The 21,319-nt window shown below is 55.4% G+C and overlaps 7 protein-coding genes across 7 annotated transcripts; 3 read left to right on the top strand and 4 right to left on the bottom strand.

Moving 5' to 3' along the window:
• Positions 1-38: 38 nt before the first annotated feature.
• PELF1 (putative pectin lyase F-1) lies at positions 39-1,407 on the top strand (the record flags this gene model as incomplete). Its single annotated transcript, XM_053183260.1, has 4 exons — positions 39-178; positions 252-585; positions 640-988; positions 1,058-1,407. The coding sequence occupies 4 exons, from the start codon at positions 39-41 to the stop codon at positions 1,405-1,407; spliced, it is 1,173 nt and encodes a 390-aa protein (XP_053032828.1).
• A 683-nt stretch (positions 1,408-2,090) lies between these two features.
• On the bottom strand, positions 2,091-3,992 carry COL26b_010564 (uncharacterized protein; the record flags this gene model as incomplete). Its single annotated transcript, XM_053183259.1, has 1 exon — positions 2,091-3,992. One exon carries the CDS (start codon positions 3,990-3,992, stop codon positions 2,091-2,093), a length of 1,902 nt encoding a protein of 633 aa, XP_053032827.1.
• A 5,648-nt stretch (positions 3,993-9,640) lies between these two features.
• COL26b_010563 (uncharacterized protein) lies at positions 9,641-10,656 on the top strand (the record flags this gene model as incomplete). The annotated part of the gene is made up of 2 exons (XM_053183258.1): positions 9,641-10,164; positions 10,431-10,656. The coding sequence occupies 2 exons, from the start codon at positions 9,641-9,643 to the stop codon at positions 10,654-10,656; spliced, it is 750 nt and encodes a 249-aa protein (XP_053032826.1).
• A 425-nt stretch (positions 10,657-11,081) lies between these two features.
• COL26b_010562 (uncharacterized protein) lies at positions 11,082-12,558 on the bottom strand (the record flags this gene model as incomplete). The annotated part of the gene is made up of 2 exons (XM_053183257.1): positions 11,082-11,906; positions 11,965-12,558. The coding sequence occupies 2 exons, from the start codon at positions 12,556-12,558 to the stop codon at positions 11,082-11,084; spliced, it is 1,419 nt and encodes a 472-aa protein (XP_053032825.1).
• Positions 12,559-14,435: 1,877 nt separating this feature from the next.
• On the bottom strand, positions 14,436-15,287 carry COL26b_010561 (uncharacterized protein; the record flags this gene model as incomplete). The annotated part of the gene is made up of 4 exons (XM_053183256.1): positions 14,436-14,929; positions 14,994-15,060; positions 15,119-15,177; positions 15,263-15,287. The coding sequence occupies 4 exons, from the start codon at positions 15,285-15,287 to the stop codon at positions 14,436-14,438; spliced, it is 645 nt and encodes a 214-aa protein (XP_053032824.1).
• Positions 15,288-16,457: 1,170 nt separating this feature from the next.
• On the top strand, positions 16,458-17,498 carry COL26b_010560 (uncharacterized protein; the record flags this gene model as incomplete). The annotated part of the gene is made up of 1 exon (XM_053183255.1): positions 16,458-17,498. One exon carries the CDS (start codon positions 16,458-16,460, stop codon positions 17,496-17,498), a length of 1,041 nt encoding a protein of 346 aa, XP_053032823.1.
• Positions 17,499-18,144: 646 nt separating this feature from the next.
• COL26b_010559 (uncharacterized protein) lies at positions 18,145-19,035 on the bottom strand (the record flags this gene model as incomplete). Its single annotated transcript, XM_053183254.1, has 2 exons — positions 18,145-18,193; positions 18,275-19,035. 2 exons carry the CDS (start codon positions 19,033-19,035, stop codon positions 18,145-18,147), a joined length of 810 nt encoding a protein of 269 aa, XP_053032822.1.
• Between the last annotated feature and the right edge of the window lie 2,284 nt (positions 19,036-21,319).

Below are 21,319 nucleotides of genomic sequence, written 5' to 3'. Positions count from 1 at the left end.
CGCCGCTGTATCTGCCAGTCTTTGGTTGGCAAGACATCATGAAGGTTTCGTTCCTCTCTCTCGTCGCCGCTTTCGCGAGCGCGGCGAACGCTCAGGTCCAGGGCAAGCCCTTCGGCTTCGCTGCCGGCACCACTGGTGGTGGCTCTGCCACTCCTCAGTACCCGTCGTCTCTTGCTGAGTGAGTAACGAAGCGAATCTACTCTAGAAATTCTATATCCATGTTTCGGGGAACGATTACTGACAGCGACAAGGCTCAAGACATGGCTCACAGACAGCACGCCGCGTGTCATCATGATCAACCGCACCTGGGACTTCCGCAACACCGAGGGCACGACATCCACCCAGTGCTGCAGTGACAACCGGACCACGAAGTGTCCCGGCGGCACGTCTGCAGGCCAGGCCTGGATTCAGGATACCTGTGATGCTGCCAGTGGTACCTGGGTTTCCTGCACCTACGACAACGCGGCCCGGACCCCGATCGATGTTGGCAGCAACAAAAGTATTGTCGGTGTTGGCACTTCTGGTGTCATTATCGGCAAAGGTCTGCGTGTTCGCGGTGGAAACAGCAACGTTATTGTTCAGAATGTAGGTCCATTTGGTGCCTTCCTCAGCCTCCCCAGGCCGCACTAACACACCTAGGTTCACATCACGAACTTGAACCCCCAATACGTCTGGGGAGGTGATGCCATCACCCTCGACGGCTCCGACAGAATCTGGATCGATCACTGCAAGATTTCCCTCATCGGTCGTCAGTTCATTGTTTCAGGGTGGGGTGCTGCCGGCAAGGTCACTATCTCCAACAACGAGTTTGACGGCAAAACTACCTGGTCTGCTGGCTGCAACGGCAAGCACTACTGGGCTCTTCTTCTCATTGGAGCGAAAGATTACTATACCTTCGCTGGCAACTATTTGCACGATTTGTCCGGCAGAGCGCCCCACATGGGCACAACCAACGGTGTGACTGAGAACTACTTCCACGGAGTCGTAAGTGAGCCCTGGGGATCAAGATGAAGAACAAAGCTAATCCGGGGGCGGCAGAATAATTATATAAGCGCAGTTCAAGGTCACTCCTTTGATATCGATGGAAATACCTTTGTCTTGCTGGAGGGTAATTATTTCGACTCCGTCACCACGCCCATCACTCCCGCCAGCTCCACGAACGGAGGCCAGATCTACGTCGTCAACACCGTCGACGAGGCTTCCCGCTGCACTTCCTACCTTGGTTACATCTGTGAATGGAACCGGGCAAGCGGTTCTGGCACCGTTACTTCCCTTACTAGCACCACAGCTCTCACAAAGCTGAGCGCCTTCAAGTCCTCCCTCATCGGCCACATCGGTGTTGCCGATGTTCCCGCCAAGGTCAAGGCCAACGCCGGTGTTGGAAAGACGACTAGCACTAACTCTTAAGTTGGCTTGTTGGCGTTCGGTAACCCTGTTCCCCCGTTGGGGACTGCAAGCCCTTCAGGGGGCCCACGAGCATACTTACATTCGCTGTATATACTGGACATGTACATACACGGTCTTTGGACTTTTACAAGCTTGAAACCTACTCAATCAAACCTACGTTTTATTGGTTAACCAGGGTTCGTGTACAATTATGTTGTTGAAGAAGCATTTTCCCAGTTTCGGCATGCTGGCATCTCGGCCGAAGGGCTAGCGTTGGTTGTCTTTGTTTCAAACTACAATGATAAAGAGATTGCCTGATTTTCCTGTGTCTGCGCGGCTACATCCTGTGAACTTAAATACTCCTGTCCTAGACGATGATTGCGACGACGACGACGACGACGACGATAGCAACGACAATAATAGAAGTGAAGACGTTAAGGTAGAGTATGGCCACAGGAAAAGTAGTCAGTATAGCACAGGAGAAATAGACGGTCTCATGATAAAAGGCCAGATTCGTGCAATCCTAAGAAAGAAGAGAAGAGTACCACTGGCCCCGGGTATCCATATAAGCGCAAATCCGCTGTAATCGTTCACTTATCCAAACGCCATACACCTAGCCATCAGCTGATAGTAACAGCAATCCCAGAAGTCAAAGCCACAACTTTTATGTATACCGAACCTGAACCAATCCACTCCCGTCCACTTCATGATTCCTTGAAATCCCACTCTTGCTGTATTGACGGGTTTTGCACCGCCTTGCCCTGACCTGATAGCCATGCATGGCAAGCCTCATATCGCGGGTGGTCAATGCCACGCTTACCAGAGGCGACCATACGATCAGCGACATCCAACACGCTGCGGCCCTCAACGTCACGGGCTTGTACGTTGGCACCGTTCTGCGTCAATGTGCGCATAGCCAGCTTCTTCCCCTTGCGCACGGCAATGTGCAGCGCCGTCTCCCCAGACCGGTTGCGCGCGTTGACATTGGCCCCGGCTTGGATGAGGAACTCGAGGATTGCGACGGGTTTCTTGTAGTCGTCATCTTCGGGCAGCTGCGCAACGAAGGCCATGAGAACCGTGTTGCCGTACTTGTCGTAGTGGTTCGGGTCCACGTCAAGCTCGATGAGGTCCCTGACGACGCCTTCGCGAGCCGTGAGACGCTCTTTGGAGGAATCGGAGAGGGACTTCTGGAGGATCGGCTTGTTGTGCTTGCGCTTGCGGCTGACGGGCGATTTTTGCTCTTGTTGCTCAACGGAAACGGCACCGGGGAACTTGGCAAGCAGGGATTCTTGGCTGAGGATGGCGTCGGCGAGGCAGTGGAGACCGTTGCGGCCTTGGGAGTCTTGTACGCGGGGGTTCTTATATGATTCATTGACGGTTCGAAGAAGGCTGGCTTGCTGTTCGATGGGCGAGGAGAGTCGTCGCTGGGTGCTTGCGTCCCATGTGGGAGACATTTCTTGGCCGATGGCAGAGGTGTAGGCTCGGCGGAGGTGACCTGGGATTGCGGTTTCGGGGATGCTTCCGAATGCATCGCGACGGCAATACTCCAAAGGATCCAGCAGTGCCAGAAGAGCGTTTTTGGTGTCCTGGTTCATGATTCGCGGGTCTTTGTTGTGGATGAGGTGGCAGAAATTGCGGCCGTAGACGTCGCATGTGTACAAATCGAAGCGTTGTTGTTTGAGGAATACAATAAGCTGGTAGAGATCGTTGGCAGGCGACGAGAACCAAGAATCATTAAGAACGTGCATAAAGGTCTGTCCAGCACTGTTGACCGCCGATGGGTTGGGCGACAGCTCCTGCTTCAAGGCGTGGGAGAGATGGGTGTGAGGGGCATTGCCGGCTGCGAGTAAGTGAAGGATTGTGTTGCCAAAGGCGTCGCGGCGCGCAAAGTTGCCATCCGCAGGTCTGCCATACATGAGGACTTGCTGGGCAAAGGGTTCCGGTCCCCTGTCTGATACCCAGGCCTCTTCCGGAAGCTCATCATTCACATGGCAGTAGCAAGATCTCGTGTCATGTTCGGGTAGGCCTGGTAAGCAGGCACCCTGAGTATGAAGGCGGTAATGGAGGCTCAGGAAATCGCCGGGAAGTGGTCTGGCTTCGGTCTCGGATCTCCTTTGTGGCGCGTCGTACTCAAAAATCCACGAAGCCGGGTTCGAGTCGGCGGTGCCGGGGCGGTCGTCGTCCATCGGCGACTGGTTGAGCATCGTATTACTGGGCATCGTGTAGCGTTTCAACAACTTGTTGACCTGGCGGATGAAACCGGTCGAGTACTCGGACAAAACGTCTCCCAGGGTGTGCATGGTGCCTGAGCGGCGGAGGCCCCCGGCTTCGGGCGGCGCGACGGAGGCGTATTCGGGGGTCATGAGGGTCGGCAGCGGGCCGGGGGCGGCGGGGTTCCACCCGGCGGACGAAGCGCGGGAGTAGTCAAAGGACTGGAAATCATTCACATTCGGACTGTTGCCGGCCTCGACTTTGAATTCTGGGTTAACGCTCAAGTGCGATCTGGAGCCGGAGGAGGCGGAGCGCGTGTAGTCTGGCGAAAAAGCATCCTCTGGGGGCGCTTGGCGTGTGGGGGAACTATCGAGGGCACCAATGCGACGGTCCATATCGGTTCGGGTTCGGGGGTGAAGCCATCGTGGTTCTTTGTCGAGAATCGCATTCAATTTCTTGTTGGCAGAATCCTTTCTGATAGCTCAGATGTCAGCATAAGCGCCGGCGCAATAGCAATGTCAGCGCGCATACCCTGGGCAGTCCCGGTTCCCTGGGGTCGCTTTGTGGACGACTTCTACAATCTTGACCAGAGGAAGAGTAGTATAAACGTATAATCTAGCCAGCTTGCGCTCGGCCGACTCGGTCCACAACGAAGGGCGACCGGTCTGAGTGGCGTGGGAACTGGAGGGAGACTCCGACATTGCGCTCTGGTTTGAGGCCGGCGGCCACAGCCTTGTGGTGTTGGACAGTGTAAAGCGTGTAAGTGAGCGTCTGAGGGTAAATCAACCGGATGGACGTTGAGATTCGCTTCGGATCAAGAGCCAAGGGAAAGATTGAAGCAAAAGGCTCAGGAAATGGACAGATACATGACGGGCGAACAAGAGCGTTCGAAATGGACTTCTGCGATGGGAAGTGAGGGGGGATGACCAGGCTATTCAATGGAGCTGAACTTTGGCGCGCGCCGCCGTGGCGCCGTGGTGCGAGAGGAGGGATGGGCGGCTCAGGCTGGAGAAGACGGGAGCCGGCACGGCGCAAGGATGGAACACAGCTAGAGCCTAGAGATGCAGCCCAGGAAGCTCGCCAACAACGATAAGACTGACTGGCTGGCCCCCAGAGATGACCGGGGTCTGCAGTTGCACAGCACTTGGAGCCTGGAGGGGAGGTCTCGAAGGTGGTCTGGCGGAGTCGGGTGCTCCAATGACTTCTCCGTGTCTCCCAAGTGGAAGAATGATGGTGGTGCCGCCGGTAGGCTGGGTTGCAGGGGACGGGGGCTCAGCTGTGTGCCTTGGAGCAGCCAGACTTGACTACTCTGGGCAATACGGGTGAGATATTGACGGGGTTTGACGAGCATGAGGTCGTGACTTCAAGACCACTTATCGCAGCCATGGCACACGGAACAAGGGAGCGGCTAGAACAAGCTCGCCGAAGGATTGCAGAAGGCTAGGAAGCGGCTCCCGCTGATGGTATTCGCGCGTGAAGAAGCTCCCTCACGTGCGCTCGAAGCAGCAGCATGTCCGATGAAGCCATCCGCGTAGCGAAGCAACCGCCGGCAGAGCGTGATTGATGATTGCTCTTTGATGTGTTCAGCTCAAGGCACCAGCATTCGGCCATCCTTGCCCGCGTCCACAATTCAAGGCATCAGCAACAACCCCTCGTCAGGACGACATCGGTAATTTGGACATCGGTTACAGTCGAAAGAGCGAGGACGGTCTTTGTTTCCCCTGGGGCAGACTCGATTGCAAGAAATGACTTCATCCTGGACGCCGTACAACGAACAATGAGCGGGAGGTCTGCCGTTTGGGCCGCAGTAGAATCGAGATGGGCGCAGCTTGTCTGCTGTCACTCGGGAGAGTGCGAGAATGATGCATGAGTGGAAGAACACAGAAAACAGCCCTGTCAGGCAGAGTCGAAGGAGGGGAATCGCTGTGTGGCAGTGTCCCCCAAAGGCCTCCGGGCGCACCGTGCAAGCAGTTCAGTTGAAGGGACATGAACTGGGGGGGAGGAATGACGTGCTGTGCCGTGCTGTTCGTTCTCGATTGTGCTGGGCCAGACCGAGAGATACGTATCCGTCTTACCCTGACCCATGTCTGTCTGCATCTCCATCTGAGATGATTAAGCTCATGTTGGATTTTGAAGCAAACAACGACAATAGATTGTCCCTTTTGGATATTACAAAGAGCTGCGTTGTTTTATCAGACAGAATTCATTCTCTTTAGTCTTCTTGTTCGATTCAATAGCGTTGTTGACACGTCAGTCTTCACCAAGTCGGCCTCAGACAAGGGTATTTTCCACTTCTCGTGTAGCCAACACAGACATTGATCAACCAAGCCCCTTCGTGATCTTGTGAATTTCAATGCCCAATATCAACTTGGTTGACAAAGAATATGAGTTGTTGGCCTCAACTACTTGATGGGACGGCAAACTATCCCGAGGATGTCAACAGGGAAGAGAATTTCACCCAGAAGAAGCGGAAGAGACTAACCATGCCCTGCCTCTTGTGACATGCCTGCCTTTCTGCCCCTCAATCCTTCCGCTGCACCGCCAGCCACAGCCACTGGTTCTGCATTTTCGTTTCATCAACTTGGAAGACATCTTGAGTTTGGCAGAGAGAGCACTCATATCCCATGGTTGGCGGCCTCGGGCAGCCATTTCACACCTTGGTAGTGAAAAGATTTCCATCATCTCAGCCACACCCTCCCTTCCCTTGCCTTGATCCATCCCCGTCATGAACCTCTGCATCACTGGTAGCCGCTGGATGCCTCCCCGCTGCTTGTGCCTCCGGTTCGGTTCCCCTCCCTGCACCCATCCGAGCCAACACGCATGTTGGCTAATAATTCCCAGTTCCAACGTGTTGGCCAGGGCCAGGGCATGGGGATGGCCCGCCTCTAGGGGCAGGACATCGTCAGATTCAGTGGCAACACCTGCTCCCCATTGAGGATGCGAAGCATCCAAAGCCAAGCCAAGAACGGTTTCGAGGCCAAGCTTTCACCCGTTGAACCCCTTGACCGCCCTTGAACGATCGTCTAGCGCAGAATCTCCTTCGACTCTTCTTCGACTTCACAAGCGATCTAACAGGATCCTCTCGTCCGCATTCCCGTCCCGCTCCGGCGCTAGGTCGCGCCCTGATGCTCCCGCCCGTTTAACCCCGGTCGTCCATCTCTCTTCCCATTCCATATCACCTTCGAATATTCTATGCCACCGCCACAATTAATGGGGCAGAAGCCAATACCCTCTCGTGCGCAGATTCGCGGGCGGCGTTTGTTTCATATCTTGCTCACAATCGTCAATTTCCAGGTGAGGTGGCGAATATCGCATCACATCCAAGCTCCAACGCGCGAGTGCGCGCTCCTGTCTTCAGGGATTCGCTCCCCGTGACTTAGCCACGTCTTTTTACAATTGATGTTGTTTTCGCTCAACAGCGCATTTCCATATCGTCTTTCTCCCATATTTGTTAATCGTCTGCATTCTTTAGAGTCCAGAAGAGAAGATCTGATGGCCCGGGGCCCCAATTTTGTTCCTAACTCCAACGCGCTAGCTGGTCAAGTGACAGCAAGTTGACCATGATACTGGACGCCGCCACACAGCTTCTGTCTGCGTAAATCGCACACGCGATATTTCAATTTCATGTTCCTAAGCGCCGCCATTGAATCCTAACCCCACAATTGCGATGATTCAACATAGGTTGGGAATTCGCAACGGAGTTGTCAGATACTGGTAATTGTATTTGTTTTTTTCTATTTTGTCGAACTGCCTACCCTTCTCTCCTTCATCATGTCCAGGTGAGTATAAGACCCACGATTAGTCGGCCTTGAATCTCAGACCTCACCAACACACCCATCACCACGATAATTACCCCTGCTCTCAGCGACCCAAACTAGACCGCACCAACATCAATCCACATACCCTACCACTCCACCTCTCATAATCATGTCAGGATCCAAGTACGGCGCTTCTTCTTCTAGGTAGGCAACCACGTCACACCCTCAAACGGGCCGTCCCTTTCTGACATCGACTAGACACCAGCAGTCATCGTACAGCGTGTCTTCCAACACTGGAGGGCGCACATCGAGCAGCTCATCCAGTCAGACACGGTACACCTCCTACGCTTCATCGTCCAGCACCTCGGACAGATTTTACGCCACTGGGCAGCCTACCGGCAGATCATCTCAGTCAATGGCCGTCCAGATGGCTGCGTGGGACCGACAGTGGAGCAGTGCCAGCAGTGGTGGTCGTCGTTGATGAACAGCATATGCACCTGAGTTTGCAGCCTCAGACGTGCAACCCACCTTGTATTATATTTCTTTCCTTGACGCGTACATAGTCGGCCGATACCCCAATGGAATACTTTTGTGAGAGCTGTTTCTCGTGAGACTTATGTGTGCAGGATAGCTGAATCTTGTTGTTGGTTTGGTTCTGCCTGGGTTCAGCTGTGTGAGTCGTCAAGATCTGAGAGCTCTAAGTAAATGAAGGAATCAGAAACAGCAACGCATGGGGTCTGCTGTCTTGAACGAGGTACTATTCTCCTTGTCACTATGAGTCTCACCGCCATAGTCAACTTAATCACGGCTGGCTGGAAGCAAGTTAAGATGGCAACTGAACAGACAGGTTCCACGGTACAAGAGATGACATCAAGTCGATCGCGGGGCGGGCCATTCTTGACAGAAACTCCACTGCCGGCCTTGCATGTTGATGGCAATGCGAGATTACCGAGTCGATCGCAGGCCGGTAGTCATCCCATCGGCTTTAAAGTCTGACGTGGGAACTGGACGATTCTGGCCGGCTGCATGATATAGCTATATGCGCAAGCAACTCCATAATCGTCAGCATGAGAGGGCGAGAAGGTTCAAAGCTAGCGTTTCGCTCGAATTCCGACCTGTCATCCGGAGATCATACGTATTTGAGACGACGATGCGCGCACCTGGCTTTTTCTGCCCGTCGGCCGATCACTCGAGCAGATCTTGGAATAGCTTCAGACGCAGATGACACCAAGTGGCCTCCCAACACAGGCCAAGATCGACTGAGCAGGCCACACCATGGACCGGCCGTGTCGGTGGCACGTCGAGTTCATTATGCCCATTGACGACAAAGAAACAATCTCGAGAGCCCCGCACCTTATTCCGGTTGACATCCGACCGGGGAGGGTCGTATATGTAGGGCTGCTTCTTGGACCAGAACAAACCAATAGCGCGCGAGTGAGGACAAACGGAAGTGAAACCAGGCCCTTCGTTCTGGGTCTTAATCGCCTGGTTCCCAACCGGGACCTCCCGTAGTCGGAAGACTAGTCCCGGCAGTTGCAATCCTCATGTCTGTGTGAGCCTCGATAGCTTGGCGCGGCTGAAACTGTCATCCGCAACAGAATTGGGACGGAGGATGTAATGAGCGGAGGATGTGGAGGGGGGAATTCAGGGAACTATACCAGCAGCAATATCACCAGTCATTACTCCCGAGGTGCCGAAGTGACAGGTCTCATGTATTTTCCGAGCGGAATCATGCGTTGTTGCTGTCAGACCGCACACTTGTTCTTATGCATCTTTCAGCGAGACCCTAGATCTTGCTAGCGGCGGTGGTGTTTGGGGCGAGTTAGTCTTGATCCGGAGGTGTAATTGATTGATTGAACAAGAGAGAAAAGGAGAGAGAGCTCGCGCCAGACCGTGGCCGGAGTGAGGCAGGGGACATTCCTTTTGATTTCGAGTAGACCCCGCCGGCGCACGAACCTCAACTCGACCGAGACACTTGCTGCTCCTTGCAGTGTTTTGCTGTTCATTATGCTCGCTGCTCATTGCTCACTTCTCACTTTGACACCACACGTTCACACGTTTTCTCCACCACGTTGCCTTTATTCACCTGAACTTTCTCTCTGGCTGGCTGGCTCTTTCCTTATCGAAGTTTGAGAGTGGAAGTGGGCTTTATCGCGTTCGTTGATTTGCAGAATGTGATATCCGCAACTTAATTCTTGTTGTCTCACCGCGAATTGTCACCACCGCCAACAGGGATCACCACCCGATCAATTAAAAGAGGACGCTTGACCACCAAATGCGACGCCATGACCGAGATGAAAATGCGCAGAAAGCGCGTCGCAGAAGACGATGAAGAAGACGAATTTTATCACAGCCCCCCAAACAAGAGAGGCCGCGCTGGATCGGCCGCCTTCAAGTGGCTCTGGGCACCATCACCGCATCCAGATGACCCGCGACCGCAGGGTCTCTGGCCAGACACCGAGAGGCTATTTCGAACCCAAAGCGACCACCGCGACTTCAACCTCCCGCGCTCCTTCTCGCTCCCGCCGGAGACTTCCTCAAGGCGCACCAGCAGGCGCCGGGGTGCCATCTCGGTGACGTCGTCGCCGCCGCCAAGCGAACTGGATCGCCATCTCGCCATGCAACTGCAACAGCAAATCGCCATCATACGGCTCAAGGCGGCATCCCGTGGTGCGGACGACGACGAGGTCGAGAGAATGCGACGTGAACTCGAGGACGTGCAGATCGACGCGGCCCTCCCCTCCATCCTGGGCATCTCCTTAGACTTTGACCGCAAACTCGACCTCGGGTCCAGTCGTTCGCCGCAAGGGTCAGAACAAAGAGGTAAAGTCACGAACACCCACCCCCCAAACCATCCTAACGGTGACGACGAGTCAAGACTCACTCGCCCTCGCCCTCTTCTCACGTTTTCTTTCTTCTTCCTTGGCCATGTGCCTGTCTCAGCAGTTGAGAGTGGGAAGCCGGGGGACCACCACCACCAACATGACTGGACCCATGAACCTCCCAAAACCCATCCTCCCTGGCCGTCGATCAAACATGAGAGATCCCATCTAACACCCTGCACACAGAATCCAGTTCGTCGCCCGCCTGGTGTCTGTGGGATTCCAAGAAAGCCAAATCGGGCACCGGCGTCGTCGGCAGCTGTCGTGCAGCAGCAGACGACAAGAGGAACCTGCGACAGCACCAGCACCAGCAGGTCGGTACTGGGTGTGGTGCCGTCGTTCGTGGTGTAAGCGGTGGTTGCGGCGCCGGGGGAGAGGCTCCAGCAGCGGCGGGACTGTGGAGGAGGCCTCGGACTTGAGACCAAACTCTGCTTGCTGCATGCTCTGCCAAGCCTTTTTCTTCTCTTTTTTGACTTCCAAGACACGACACGCTTCCGAACAGACGGGGAGCAAGCACATGTAATTATTATTATTCGAGCACACAAGACAGCGATGGATGGGGTTGCTTAATGCAGCAACGGGTTGTGATGTGATGGCATGTTGGAGGGCGGGGTCGTTGGATGGCATGAATGTCAAAGGGTCATAATAAATTTTGTATTATACTGAGCTGGTGGTGTTGATACGGGTGTCATAAGGCCCCCTTGTAGAACAGTAATTAATAACATGAAGAGTAATAAATAGTAGAACAAAAGAGTGAACGTTATTTTTGAGCGCATTAATCATAGGTAGTCGTCCAAAGGCGTGTTTTACTCCTCCTCCCCCTCCTCTCGGCCTCCCTCCCTGTTCATTTGGGAGGCGGCGAATCTGACCTCCTAAATGGCCAGTCCGAACCCTTCTCCCCTGTCGGGCTGTCGACCAGGTCCCCAAACGGGCTCACGGTCTGCGTCCGTCTCAACCAGCCCTTGCTCCCCTCCACAAGCTCGCCTTCCTCGTCCACCTTGCTCAGCTTCTCGTTGTTGGTCGAAGCGAACGGGTTGGTGTTGGTGGCTGAAGCAAATGGCGGAGAAGGTCCTTGTGATCCCCCGGTCCCCGGTGGCTGATCCTGTTGTTGCTCTCTATTTCGAGCTGGGGCCGGAGTTGGAGGCAGAGCCGTATTTGGCGGTCCGTCTCTCGACTTTGGCGGGAAGAGAGAGTACGGCGGTTGTTTCCTCGGCGACGGCGGCACCACTGGCTTTCGACTCACCGACGGCTCTCGCTGTATCGTCTGCATCTGAGGTGCCGACTGACTGACGAACGTCGTCGTTCTCGAAAAATTTGGTGCCCCGTCGCCAAAGTCACTCACCGCGTACCCCATCCCGCCCGACCCCGTCGTCCGTGCCGTGTCTGGCCTCGTCGGTGATATAGAACTTTTTAGGTCTGGCGGATAGCCGTTGTTGGCCGCTAATGCGTTTGTCGTCATGAGCGTATTCTGTTTCGGGTAGCTGATTTCCCGTCGAAACTCCCTCTCCTTTGCCTCCTTGCGTTTGCCCCGGCGATAGCGTGTCCAGATGTAGAAGCCCAAGATGGTGAGAAGTGAAGAGCCGATGATCGCGCCCACAACTGCGAGTGCTGCTTGCGTGACTGAGACGGCTGCTCCCTGTGCCTGTGAGACTCTCAAGTTGGCGTCGTCCTGTTCATGTGTTAGTCGTGTAAGTGATGCAAAGTGTGAGTGAGTTGTAAAGACGTACCCTGGCAGCTTGAATCTGCTGTTGCGCTTGCTGCTGAGCACTCTGGATAGCAGCACTCGCAGAAGCCGTAGCAGATGCAATGGCCTGGGCAGCACTGATACTCGCGCTCGCCTGGATGCTCGCAATCTGTGACGCCAGCTGCTGGTTCGCACTGCTCGTCACAGACGCCAGATTCGCCGCAATGTCCCTGCTCGCACTCTCCCTCGCCTGCTGCTGCGCGTTGGCAATGCCCTCCCTCGCGCTCGCCTGTGCCTGTACTACGGCGTTGTTCGCCGAGATGGACGCCCTCGTGGCGGCGTCGTTGGCCTGTCTTGCCTGTTCCTCTGCCTGTCGTTGTCTGTCTTGGGCCTGTCGTACCTGGTCGTTGGCTTGTTGAACAGCCTGTGCCGCCGACTGCGATGCCGAGGCGATGGCCTGCTGGGCGGACCGGGACGCCTGGTTGATCTGGTCGATGGGGTTAAAGCTATCTTGTCTCCCAAAGAGGGCGGCCGGCGTGGGTACCGCCAGCACGACGCGGTCTTCGAGGGGTATGGGCTTGTTGATGTCCACCGACGCCGTTGGGGGCTCCATATCCCGCCTCCCCAAGAGGTCCATCATGATATGTCTTCCTGCTCCCCCTCGCCTCCGGTGAGGCTGTGCCGGTGACTGATGATCCCCCGCGTCGACCCATCGTGCCCACCGTCCTTTGGCCCCATCTGTCTTTGCTACCGCCGCTAACACGAAGCAGACCCAAGCAGATAGTAGTAGTATTCGTGGGAGGCAAGCCTTCACCATGATTTCATGTCGGATTATGTATGCCTCCTCTTTGCTGTAACCATATTATCCCTATTCTTCCACGGGTAATATAACACACAACACACAAAAGATGTATAATTCCTGGATTCACGTCAACACAAGAAACGAACAAAAGGAAAGATGAAAACACAAAAAAAAGACCAATCCAAGAAAAGGGCTAAAGGTTCAGCGAAATGTCCCTAGTCGGCGGCCCTCGCCCATGTTATGGACCGCTTCGTCCTAATTGTCCCCCAGTCCCACGACTCTTGTCGCCGCCCTACGGCACCATTCCTCTTTGGTTTGACCCCATCATCCCTCCCCTTCCGTGCGGTTGACTCCGCTTCGATATCACGCCCGTCGCTATCCAGTCGGCTTCATTGGCAGAGGGACGGGGGCGGAGACGGACGGGGTTGGGCCAGACGCTGGTAACTGCCCGTTGCCCGGTTGGTTGCCTTTCGGACGCTCTCAAAGGAGTGGAGTTGAAGTGGAATGGTATCCTTTCCCATAGATCAGATTTGGGCCCGCGGCGAACCGTCCCATCTTCTCATTCGGTCAGACGCCCAGGCTCGAGTTGGTGGTTAATGCACAGATGGTTTCACAAGGGGCTTTGGAAACAGAAAGCTGACAGAAACGACAGAAAAGTTTATGCCTGCCGAACGGGAGTGGTTTGCTATACCCTCGCGGCATCAATATTCGGTTGCGTTCCGAGCTTGGTATTGTCTCAAAAGCCAAAGTTGGTCTGGATCCCTGGTCAGGTTGAGGCTCTTGAAGGAGGGGTGTTGCAATGGCGGGATTGCCCCTCGAACCAGCGTCGATCCTCTCGTGCTCCTGGTGTCGCATATCCCTGTCCGGCGTCACTTGACTCGGGCCCGGCGTGCGGGCAAGACCACGAAGGTCGGGGCAGCCGGAGGAACTCCAGGGGAACTGACAAGATTTCTGCAGAGTCTGTTCCTGAATCGCTCCCAACTCAAAAGAAGGGAGGTGTTCCTTCAGGGTCTGCTTCTTTTCCTTTCCCCCTCCCTCCTAGTTGGGAAATGACGACGAGAGACAAATACTGAGCAGGGACCGACCTCAGTCGGCGACCCAAGAACAAGATCAAGATTTTCGGAAGCCGGCGAACTAACCGAAAAAGAACGAGTCATCGCAGCACGCGGTAACCGCCCCATGGCGCGTGCGGGCGGCTGGCATACGATGAGGAGGGGGGGGAACGGCGGAAACGTTCTTGAGAAAGCGGGCTGAAGAGATTTGGAAACGTTCTTCACATTGACCATCTATATACCAGTGGTGTCCCGGCCTTTCTTCCTGTTCGTCCACGATCTCCGTCGATCTGTGAGAAGAAGAATCAGCCATCCAACCAACACCCAAAAACGTGGCGTGACTGACTGGCTGCGTGGCACGCCCCATGCAAAACTAACCATATCTCCCAACGCCTGTCATGCATCCATCCTGCACGGAGAGGATATCCCGTACCTAGCACCTGGCCAACTTTTTGTATGTGTGTGCCTGAAATCCGATGTGTTGTGTTTGATGAGACTGGACGAAAAGAAATCAGGTCATGCCAAACACTTAGTCTCCGATGTTTCTCGGAGTATTTAGTGCAGCCCATGACTCTCCGCTCCGTCACGTCGCCCGTCGCGGAAGTTTCCAGGCGAGGAAAACGCACGAAGAAAACTCTTTTAAGAGTAGGCAAAGAGACTTTAGACGGGCAGCTTGAACTTCTTGCCCTTCATCACCTTGGTGTAGTAAATCCAGAAGAAGTCAGAGTACAGGATGGTCTGGATAATGCCGGCGACGATGGCGATCCAGTCGACCTTGTGGTTCACCTCGGTGAAGTAACGGTAGATCCAGTTGGGGATGTATAGGGCACGGTAGATACCGAGGGCAGCGAGGTAGTGGGTAGTGATGGTCTCGGCCTCGCCAGTACGCTGGAGCATGAAGAGCTGGGGCAGGATGGCGACGGCCTCGAGCCAGATGGAGAAGGCCCAGAGGATCTCCCAGAAGGTGTAGTAGTAGGGGAAGACGATGGCCAGGGCGGCGGCGCCTCCAAGCAGGTACTGGACGCGGAACGTGTCTTGGTTGGGGTCGTTGGTGGGCTTGTAGGCGGTCGTCATCAGGTAGACGATGTAGCCTTGGGAGGTAATGAAGAGAATCTTGAAGACCAGGTTCCAGAGGCTGCTGGTTGAGAATAGGTCTGTTGACGGAAGATGTCAGCTAAGTGAGGTCGTGCGGCAATAGGACGATGAGAGTCGACATACCAAGGTATCTGGTGATGTAAACCAAAAGGTAGAGAGCTTGTGATTTGAACGAAATACCGGAACAGCTCTGCCGAAGGATTAGATAAGGCTCGGGTGACGGCATTGTTGGCATCGCAAACACTCACGTTCAGCTGAACCATCTTGTGGAGGAGGATGCCAATACTGGCAAGGTGGGACAAGTCCCCTAGAAGCCGTGTTAGTCGACAGAGCCATCGCAAGACGGGGCAGACATGCTTCGGCACGCTGCGCAGGGTGTAGGCTACACGTACCGAGAATACGGAAGAGGTTGAGCATCGTCGCGGCTTGGCGGGGGGCGGCGGGATCGGTCGCAGTGGACGGGAGACGGGAGCTTCAGTCGAGTCGGATCGGAGCTTAAAGCTGCCTCAACAGCGGGGATTGTGGTCAAGCAGGTGCAGCCTCGGAGCGGCGTAGACTCGCAGTGCGCGGATGGGTGGTGGTTGTTGTCGTCGTGGTCGTGGTGGTGACCGGTGTCGTCTGTCGTCGCGATCGATGAGTTGGCGTTGGCGTTGGCGTTGAGATGTGTCCAGGGAGGGAGCTTCAACTGTGTGCGGCAGAGCTGGCAGCTATTTTTTTGGGACCGTGGTTCCAGGAGGTCGAAAGGACACGAACGCGATTGCACGCTCATTGGAAGCTGGAACCGACAGGCCAAGCCACAACCCGGTAGGGCACCTCACGTCTCTCGACCAGTGGCAGCGAAGCACTGACAGCGACGCCGCGTCCTGTTTGGCTGGCCGCCTGCTGTTTTACCTAAGGCAGGTCCCTGGTTTCGGCTTAGCTAATGGATTGTGAGACAGCTGCAGCCGTGTTGCAGCGCTGCAGGTGCTTGGGTGCTACTGCGTACGTAGTAGGTAGGAGGTACCTTAGTGTGAGGGTGCATTCCCGCCAGTTGCCGCTTCCGCGAGGATAGGTCCACTTCGCTAGCTGTCTCCTGGTCACTTACCTCAGCAATCCAGGAACCAATGAGAGCCCGAGCCTTGGCCTCGCGGAAGCAGTGACGCCGTCCCTGTTTCTCTCTGCTGCGTTGCCCGTCCTTGCTGAGGTAATCTGTCGGATTGCCCGAAGCTTTGCCGGTGTCTTGGCTTCCGAAGAGAGCACTGACGGGAAAGAAGAACCCTTCGTGCCTTCGGACCCACCCCTAAGTCCAGCCCGAAGGCCCGGAGTCCACCTGCCAGCGAGTGACGTATTACAAAGCTGCCTGAATGACAAACACTGCGAATACGCTCCAGACGGCCTCACCGGTGACCGTCTGCGTTTGCGCCTGCGCCCCCAACGCCGCCTTCCTGCACATTCTACGCAGTCATCTCGTTTGTATATATCTCTAGCGCATCTCTCAATCTTCGAAACCTTGTCGCATCTACCCACAGCATCATCAGATACTTGCATATACACCGATCTAGCGCCTCTCAAACACCACAGCTCCAAGAAACCACGAACCCACCCACCATGGCCGAACCCCATCGCGACGAGTCCGACTTCGACGACTCCGCCGACGAAGCCATCACAATCACCCTCACCCACCGCAACACCCCGCACACCTTCAAGTTCCCCAGCGACGGCACCATCACCCACCTCTCCGAAGATGTCGAAGACGCTCTCTCCATCCCCGCCTCCAACCAAAAGTTCATCGTCCCGAAGCTCGGCCTGCTGAAGCCCCCGTTCAAGGACCCCGACATGTCCCTCGCCGACTTGCAGGGCAAGAAGATTATGCTCATGGGCGTCGAGGCGAAGGAGGTTGCCTCCCTGCAGGCCGCGTCCGAGTTCGCTGCACGCCGCAACGCCGCCCGCAGCGCCGCGCGGAGGGCGAATCGCCCGTCGCGGAGGCGGGACCAGGGGCGGTCGCAGGCGCACAGCACGTATACCTTCCTGTCCGTCAGGCCGCTGGCGGGGCTGCCGAACCCGGAGCGGTCGCTGGCGCTGCTGGAGAAGCTGAAGGAGGATCCGGGAATCCGCGCCTCGATGGTGAAGCACAAGTTCAGCGTCGGCCTGCTGACGGAGATGGAGCCGCTATCAAACACGCAGTCGAGCCACGAGGGCACGACGAGGCTGTTGGGACTGAACCGGAACCAGGGAGAAGTTATCGAGCTGCGCCTGAGGACGGACGCGCATGACGGATACAGGGACTACAAGACGATTCGAAAGACGCTGTGCCATGAGTTGGCACACAACGTCCACGGCCCCCACGACAGGAATTTCTGGGACCTGTGCCACCAGATCGAGCGCGAGGTTGACGCCGCGGACTGGAAGCACGGCGGGCAGACCGTCGGGCAATCATCATCCTATTATGCGGCTGGAGAGGACGAGGAGGAAGGTTTCGAGGACCACGGGGGCTGGGAGGGAGGCGACTTTGTTGTCGGCGGAAGCGCCGCTGACAACAAGGGCTTGAGCCGACGGGAGATTCTAGCCAGAGCCGCAGAGGAACGCCTGAAAAAGATGAATATGGAAAGGAGGGATGGCGGAAAGCCGGATTCAGGAGCATCACCTTGAGTTCTACTTTTGGTCATGGTCTGCATTTACACAAATTAGCCTAGGTTGTTTTGGTCGTCGGGTTTGGGCATTGCGATGGAGTTGGTAAATATTATGTATGATGTCGCTGTACTGGCTGGCTTGGGGCTTCCATAGCGAGGAAAAGTAATCTCAGCACGATCCAACACGAAATCTCAAAAGTGTTTGTCAAATGTTTAATCTCGAGGTCCTTGGCACCTCGGTATCTTTGGGTATCTAGTGTGCACATGCGACTCCTCTAGTGGCTTTGCGGATGGTTCCATTTCATATGGCAACCAGCCCGCGCGCCATATCTACCCAACGGGCGGTGCTCATCGTAGTGATACTCTCCATCTTCATGATGTGACAAAAGGAAGAAAAAAAAAAGGGAGGTAATGCCCGAGTGTCCTCCCTGTCAAAAATCCCTGACCCTGGAACACCTTAATCTCATGCCATGCCATACCATGTCCGGAACGCCACCAATGCATGTAAGCGTGCAAAACGCAAAATGCTGCCGTTAAAAAAAAATTGCCCATGTGCTTTTGTGGAAAAAAGACAAGTCGCGGCCATCGCTTGTGCTGATCCAAATCCAACACGATCCTTACTTTGACCACTCGAGATCATCCGCAAGGTCTTCCGCCGTCGCCTTCTAGGAGGACTGCTGCACCTTGAGCCACTCCTTCTGTTCAGGTTCCCACCTGTGTCTGCAAGTAATTGTTAGTCGCGGCACATAAGAAGCTTAAACAGGCGGACGGAATTCCGCGCAGATCTTGACTTACCCTTGCCATTCAGTAGTGACCAGACTCTTGGTACCGTACTCCTCGGAGAGGATGCGCTCGAAGCTGTAGGGAATGATGGCGGGAACACCCTCGAATTCAGTCTCGCGCATGGGGAAGAGATCGGTGGTGCGGTAGCGGTGGTAGTTCTTGCAGCTCCAGACGCCGGGCATGCCAGAGGGATCGCGCTCAGCCAAACCGGTGATGTCGACAAAAGCACCGTTGGCCATGTTGATCCAGCGGGCGTCGATGATGTTCTGGCCGTCGCCACGGTCCTTGTCGGTGCCGTGGGGGTTGACGTCAAGCAGGTAGCGGTCCATCTGGGGGTTGCCCTCGGCGTCGGTCCACTCGTACTCGTGCTCGGTACGGTTCATGTTCTGGCCAAGCCAGTAGAGAGTTGCAGTAGAGACCTGAACATCGAGATCGTAGTCCCAGGGCATGATCTTACCATTCCACCACCAGCCGAGCAGGGTGCCGTGGGCGAGCCATGTCTCGATGTTGAGCTTCTTGGTGATGGTGAGGTAAGAGCGGATGAGGTTGCGCAGGACGACGCGGTGCTCGTCGTAGGGAACAGCCTCGGTGAAGTAGCGGATGTCGTAGTGGCCCAGCTCCTCGCCGCAGCAGGGTTCGTGGAAGTACTTGGTGTCTGCGCGCTTAGCGACAACTGGCGGTGATGCCGCGTTGGGTGATTGTTGTGAGGGCGCCGCGGCGACTGTAGCAGTAAGGCCCAACAGGGCGATGGGGAGGGCGAAGCTGAAGCGCATCGTGGCGGCTGTGAAAATGTATTGCTCTGGTGAGTGGCAAGGTTGCTGAGCAAATTGTCGACCTCGTGAACGGGTGATTAAGAAAAAGAGTTGCCAATCCAAGAAATAGGAAAGACCGTTTGTTGGATTTTTGGGTCTGTTCGAATTTTGGGTGGGAGGGTTCGCAGTGCCAAGAAGTCGTCGAGTGGATAGGAGAAGACGGAGGTAGGAGGTAGGAGGTAGGTCCAAAGCCAAGACGAGAAGGAGGGCGGTTCCAAAGGCGACTGATAACCAAACTTGCCGAGGGGTATCACTGCGCAGTAATAACTGAAAAGCACGGGAGGTTGTTTGTAGTAGACGCGGTCTCGATGTTGCGGGTATCGTAAGGCCGGTGAGGTGAGGTGAGGCGATATAAGTTGTTGATGTGAGTGGGCGGTTCGGTGTAAGCGTCGACAGCGGGAGCGGAGGCGGTGACTGCCGTGGAATGCCAGGAAAGACGAGATGGAGATGGAGGAGGACCCTGATGTGGAGGATGTCCAGACGATGTCAAGTCCAGGCTTTTAGGAAACTGGGACGTTGAAGTAGGCGAATGCCAAGAAGTAGTAGAGGCAGAAGGAGGAACCGGAGTGGACATGTGTGAAGCGCGGGCAGGGCGAGGCAGAGACTGATATGTAAATGTGGGATCGGATGGCGAGGAGGAGTACATGGAGTAAGTGAGTGAGTGAGTGAGGCCAAGGCCAGTCCCCAACTCCACGTCCAGGGCAGTCTCCAGCTCCTCCCGACGTGGACGTGGACTCCCGTCCCAATGGGGGTGGAGAGGGATTCGCCGAGAGGTGTGTCTGCAGCGAGGGACGGGAGAGAGGCGTTTTCCGGGGAGGAGGCGTTGAGCTGTTGCACGTCGTGGGTGTTGCCGCATCATCCTGCCTTAGCGTCCACCGTTCCTTCCTTTGCCTCTGCTTCCCGACGCCCGCCTTCTTACAGAGGTAACCTACGGATACCTTACCTATCCGTACGCAGTAGATGCATACCTTACGGATACCCAGTAGGTAGTTCTTGACTTGTTGCGACCCTGTTTGCCTTGCCAAGATCTGGGCCGTCTTTTTCTGATCCATTCTTTCCGACGACTCGTTCCTTTTTTCTCTGCATCTTGACACCCAGGCAGTGAATGGCACTTTTTCCAATATTGGATCCTTCACAAACATACAAAGACCCCTTCTCCAAAGAAACATTGTCTGCCAAACAAGACGAGACGGCCAGGACAAGACATCGGACTGAACAGCCCAGACATCGGACCAAGGTACGCAACAAGACAAGGGCAGGGCGGAACAGGGAGTCTCCCGCCGCCAGATAAACTGTGGTACGTACTCGCGCCTACGTACCACCGTCACCAGCCCCGACAGATGGATACCTCCATTCGTAATAAGGGTCAGTGTCAGTCAGTCAGCCAGTCCGCAGCAATAAGGTAGAGAGAGTAAAGTAGTCTATTCGTGGTGACTGGTGAGGGCACCGCTGCTGTGGTGCCACCCGTGTCCCCAATGTCCCCAGTGTCACTCCTCGTCAGACGTCCTCCCACATTCCTTGGCTTGCACCAGTAGGGGAGAAGAAGAAAAAAAAAAAAAAAGAGTCGACTCCAACGTCTGCGCGTATGTGCCATGATTACGCAGTAGTGGCATACGTAATCCCGCGCAGGAAAAGGAGGCCCTAGTCTTTGAGCCTTGAACCAGCGCACGGGAGCCAGTGACAAGCCGCGCTTTCGACTGCAAAAGGCGACGAGTCTCCAGCGGGGGGTGGATAAACACCCATTTACGGAACATAGAGTTAATTAAAAGAGGCGACCAAAAAAGAAGCTTGGGGCTGGACTGGCCGGGCCTCGGAGGGGCGGGATGGAGACGGCAGATTTTGATATTCCTGTGGCTCACAGTTGACTGTCATGGACCCGAGTCACCTCACTGCCCTCAGTCAAGGTTGAGAAGGACAAGAGGTTCGATAGGTGCTAGATGATCGCGTGAGGTCGCAGGGTTCCCGCCTACAGCGCTCGGAAAGGCCCCTTTCATCCACTGAACAGCCACTGGACGGTCGCACTTGCGGACGGCAGGCTGGACAGGGGAGGGATTACATAGCACAAGGTGGACGGGGTCAGGGGGGGGAGGGTGTCGTTGTCGTGTGCTCTCCTTCCTTGGTGTTTCTTGGTCCCGGTCGCCGCATAAGCCGCTAGGGGTCTTGGCAGCATAAGGAGTGGCTCCGGCGTCAGCACCGACCTAAGAGACACCTTGCACTTAACCGATACACAATACCTCACCTTGCC

Source organism: Colletotrichum chrysophilum (assembly GCF_026319265.1).
Source record: "Colletotrichum chrysophilum strain AFK26 chromosome Unknown scaffold_114, whole genome shotgun sequence".
In the NCBI taxonomy this organism is placed as follows: Eukaryota; Fungi; Ascomycota; class Sordariomycetes; order Glomerellales; family Glomerellaceae; genus Colletotrichum; species Colletotrichum chrysophilum.
This window is presented reverse-complemented; position numbering and strand designations above follow the sequence as displayed.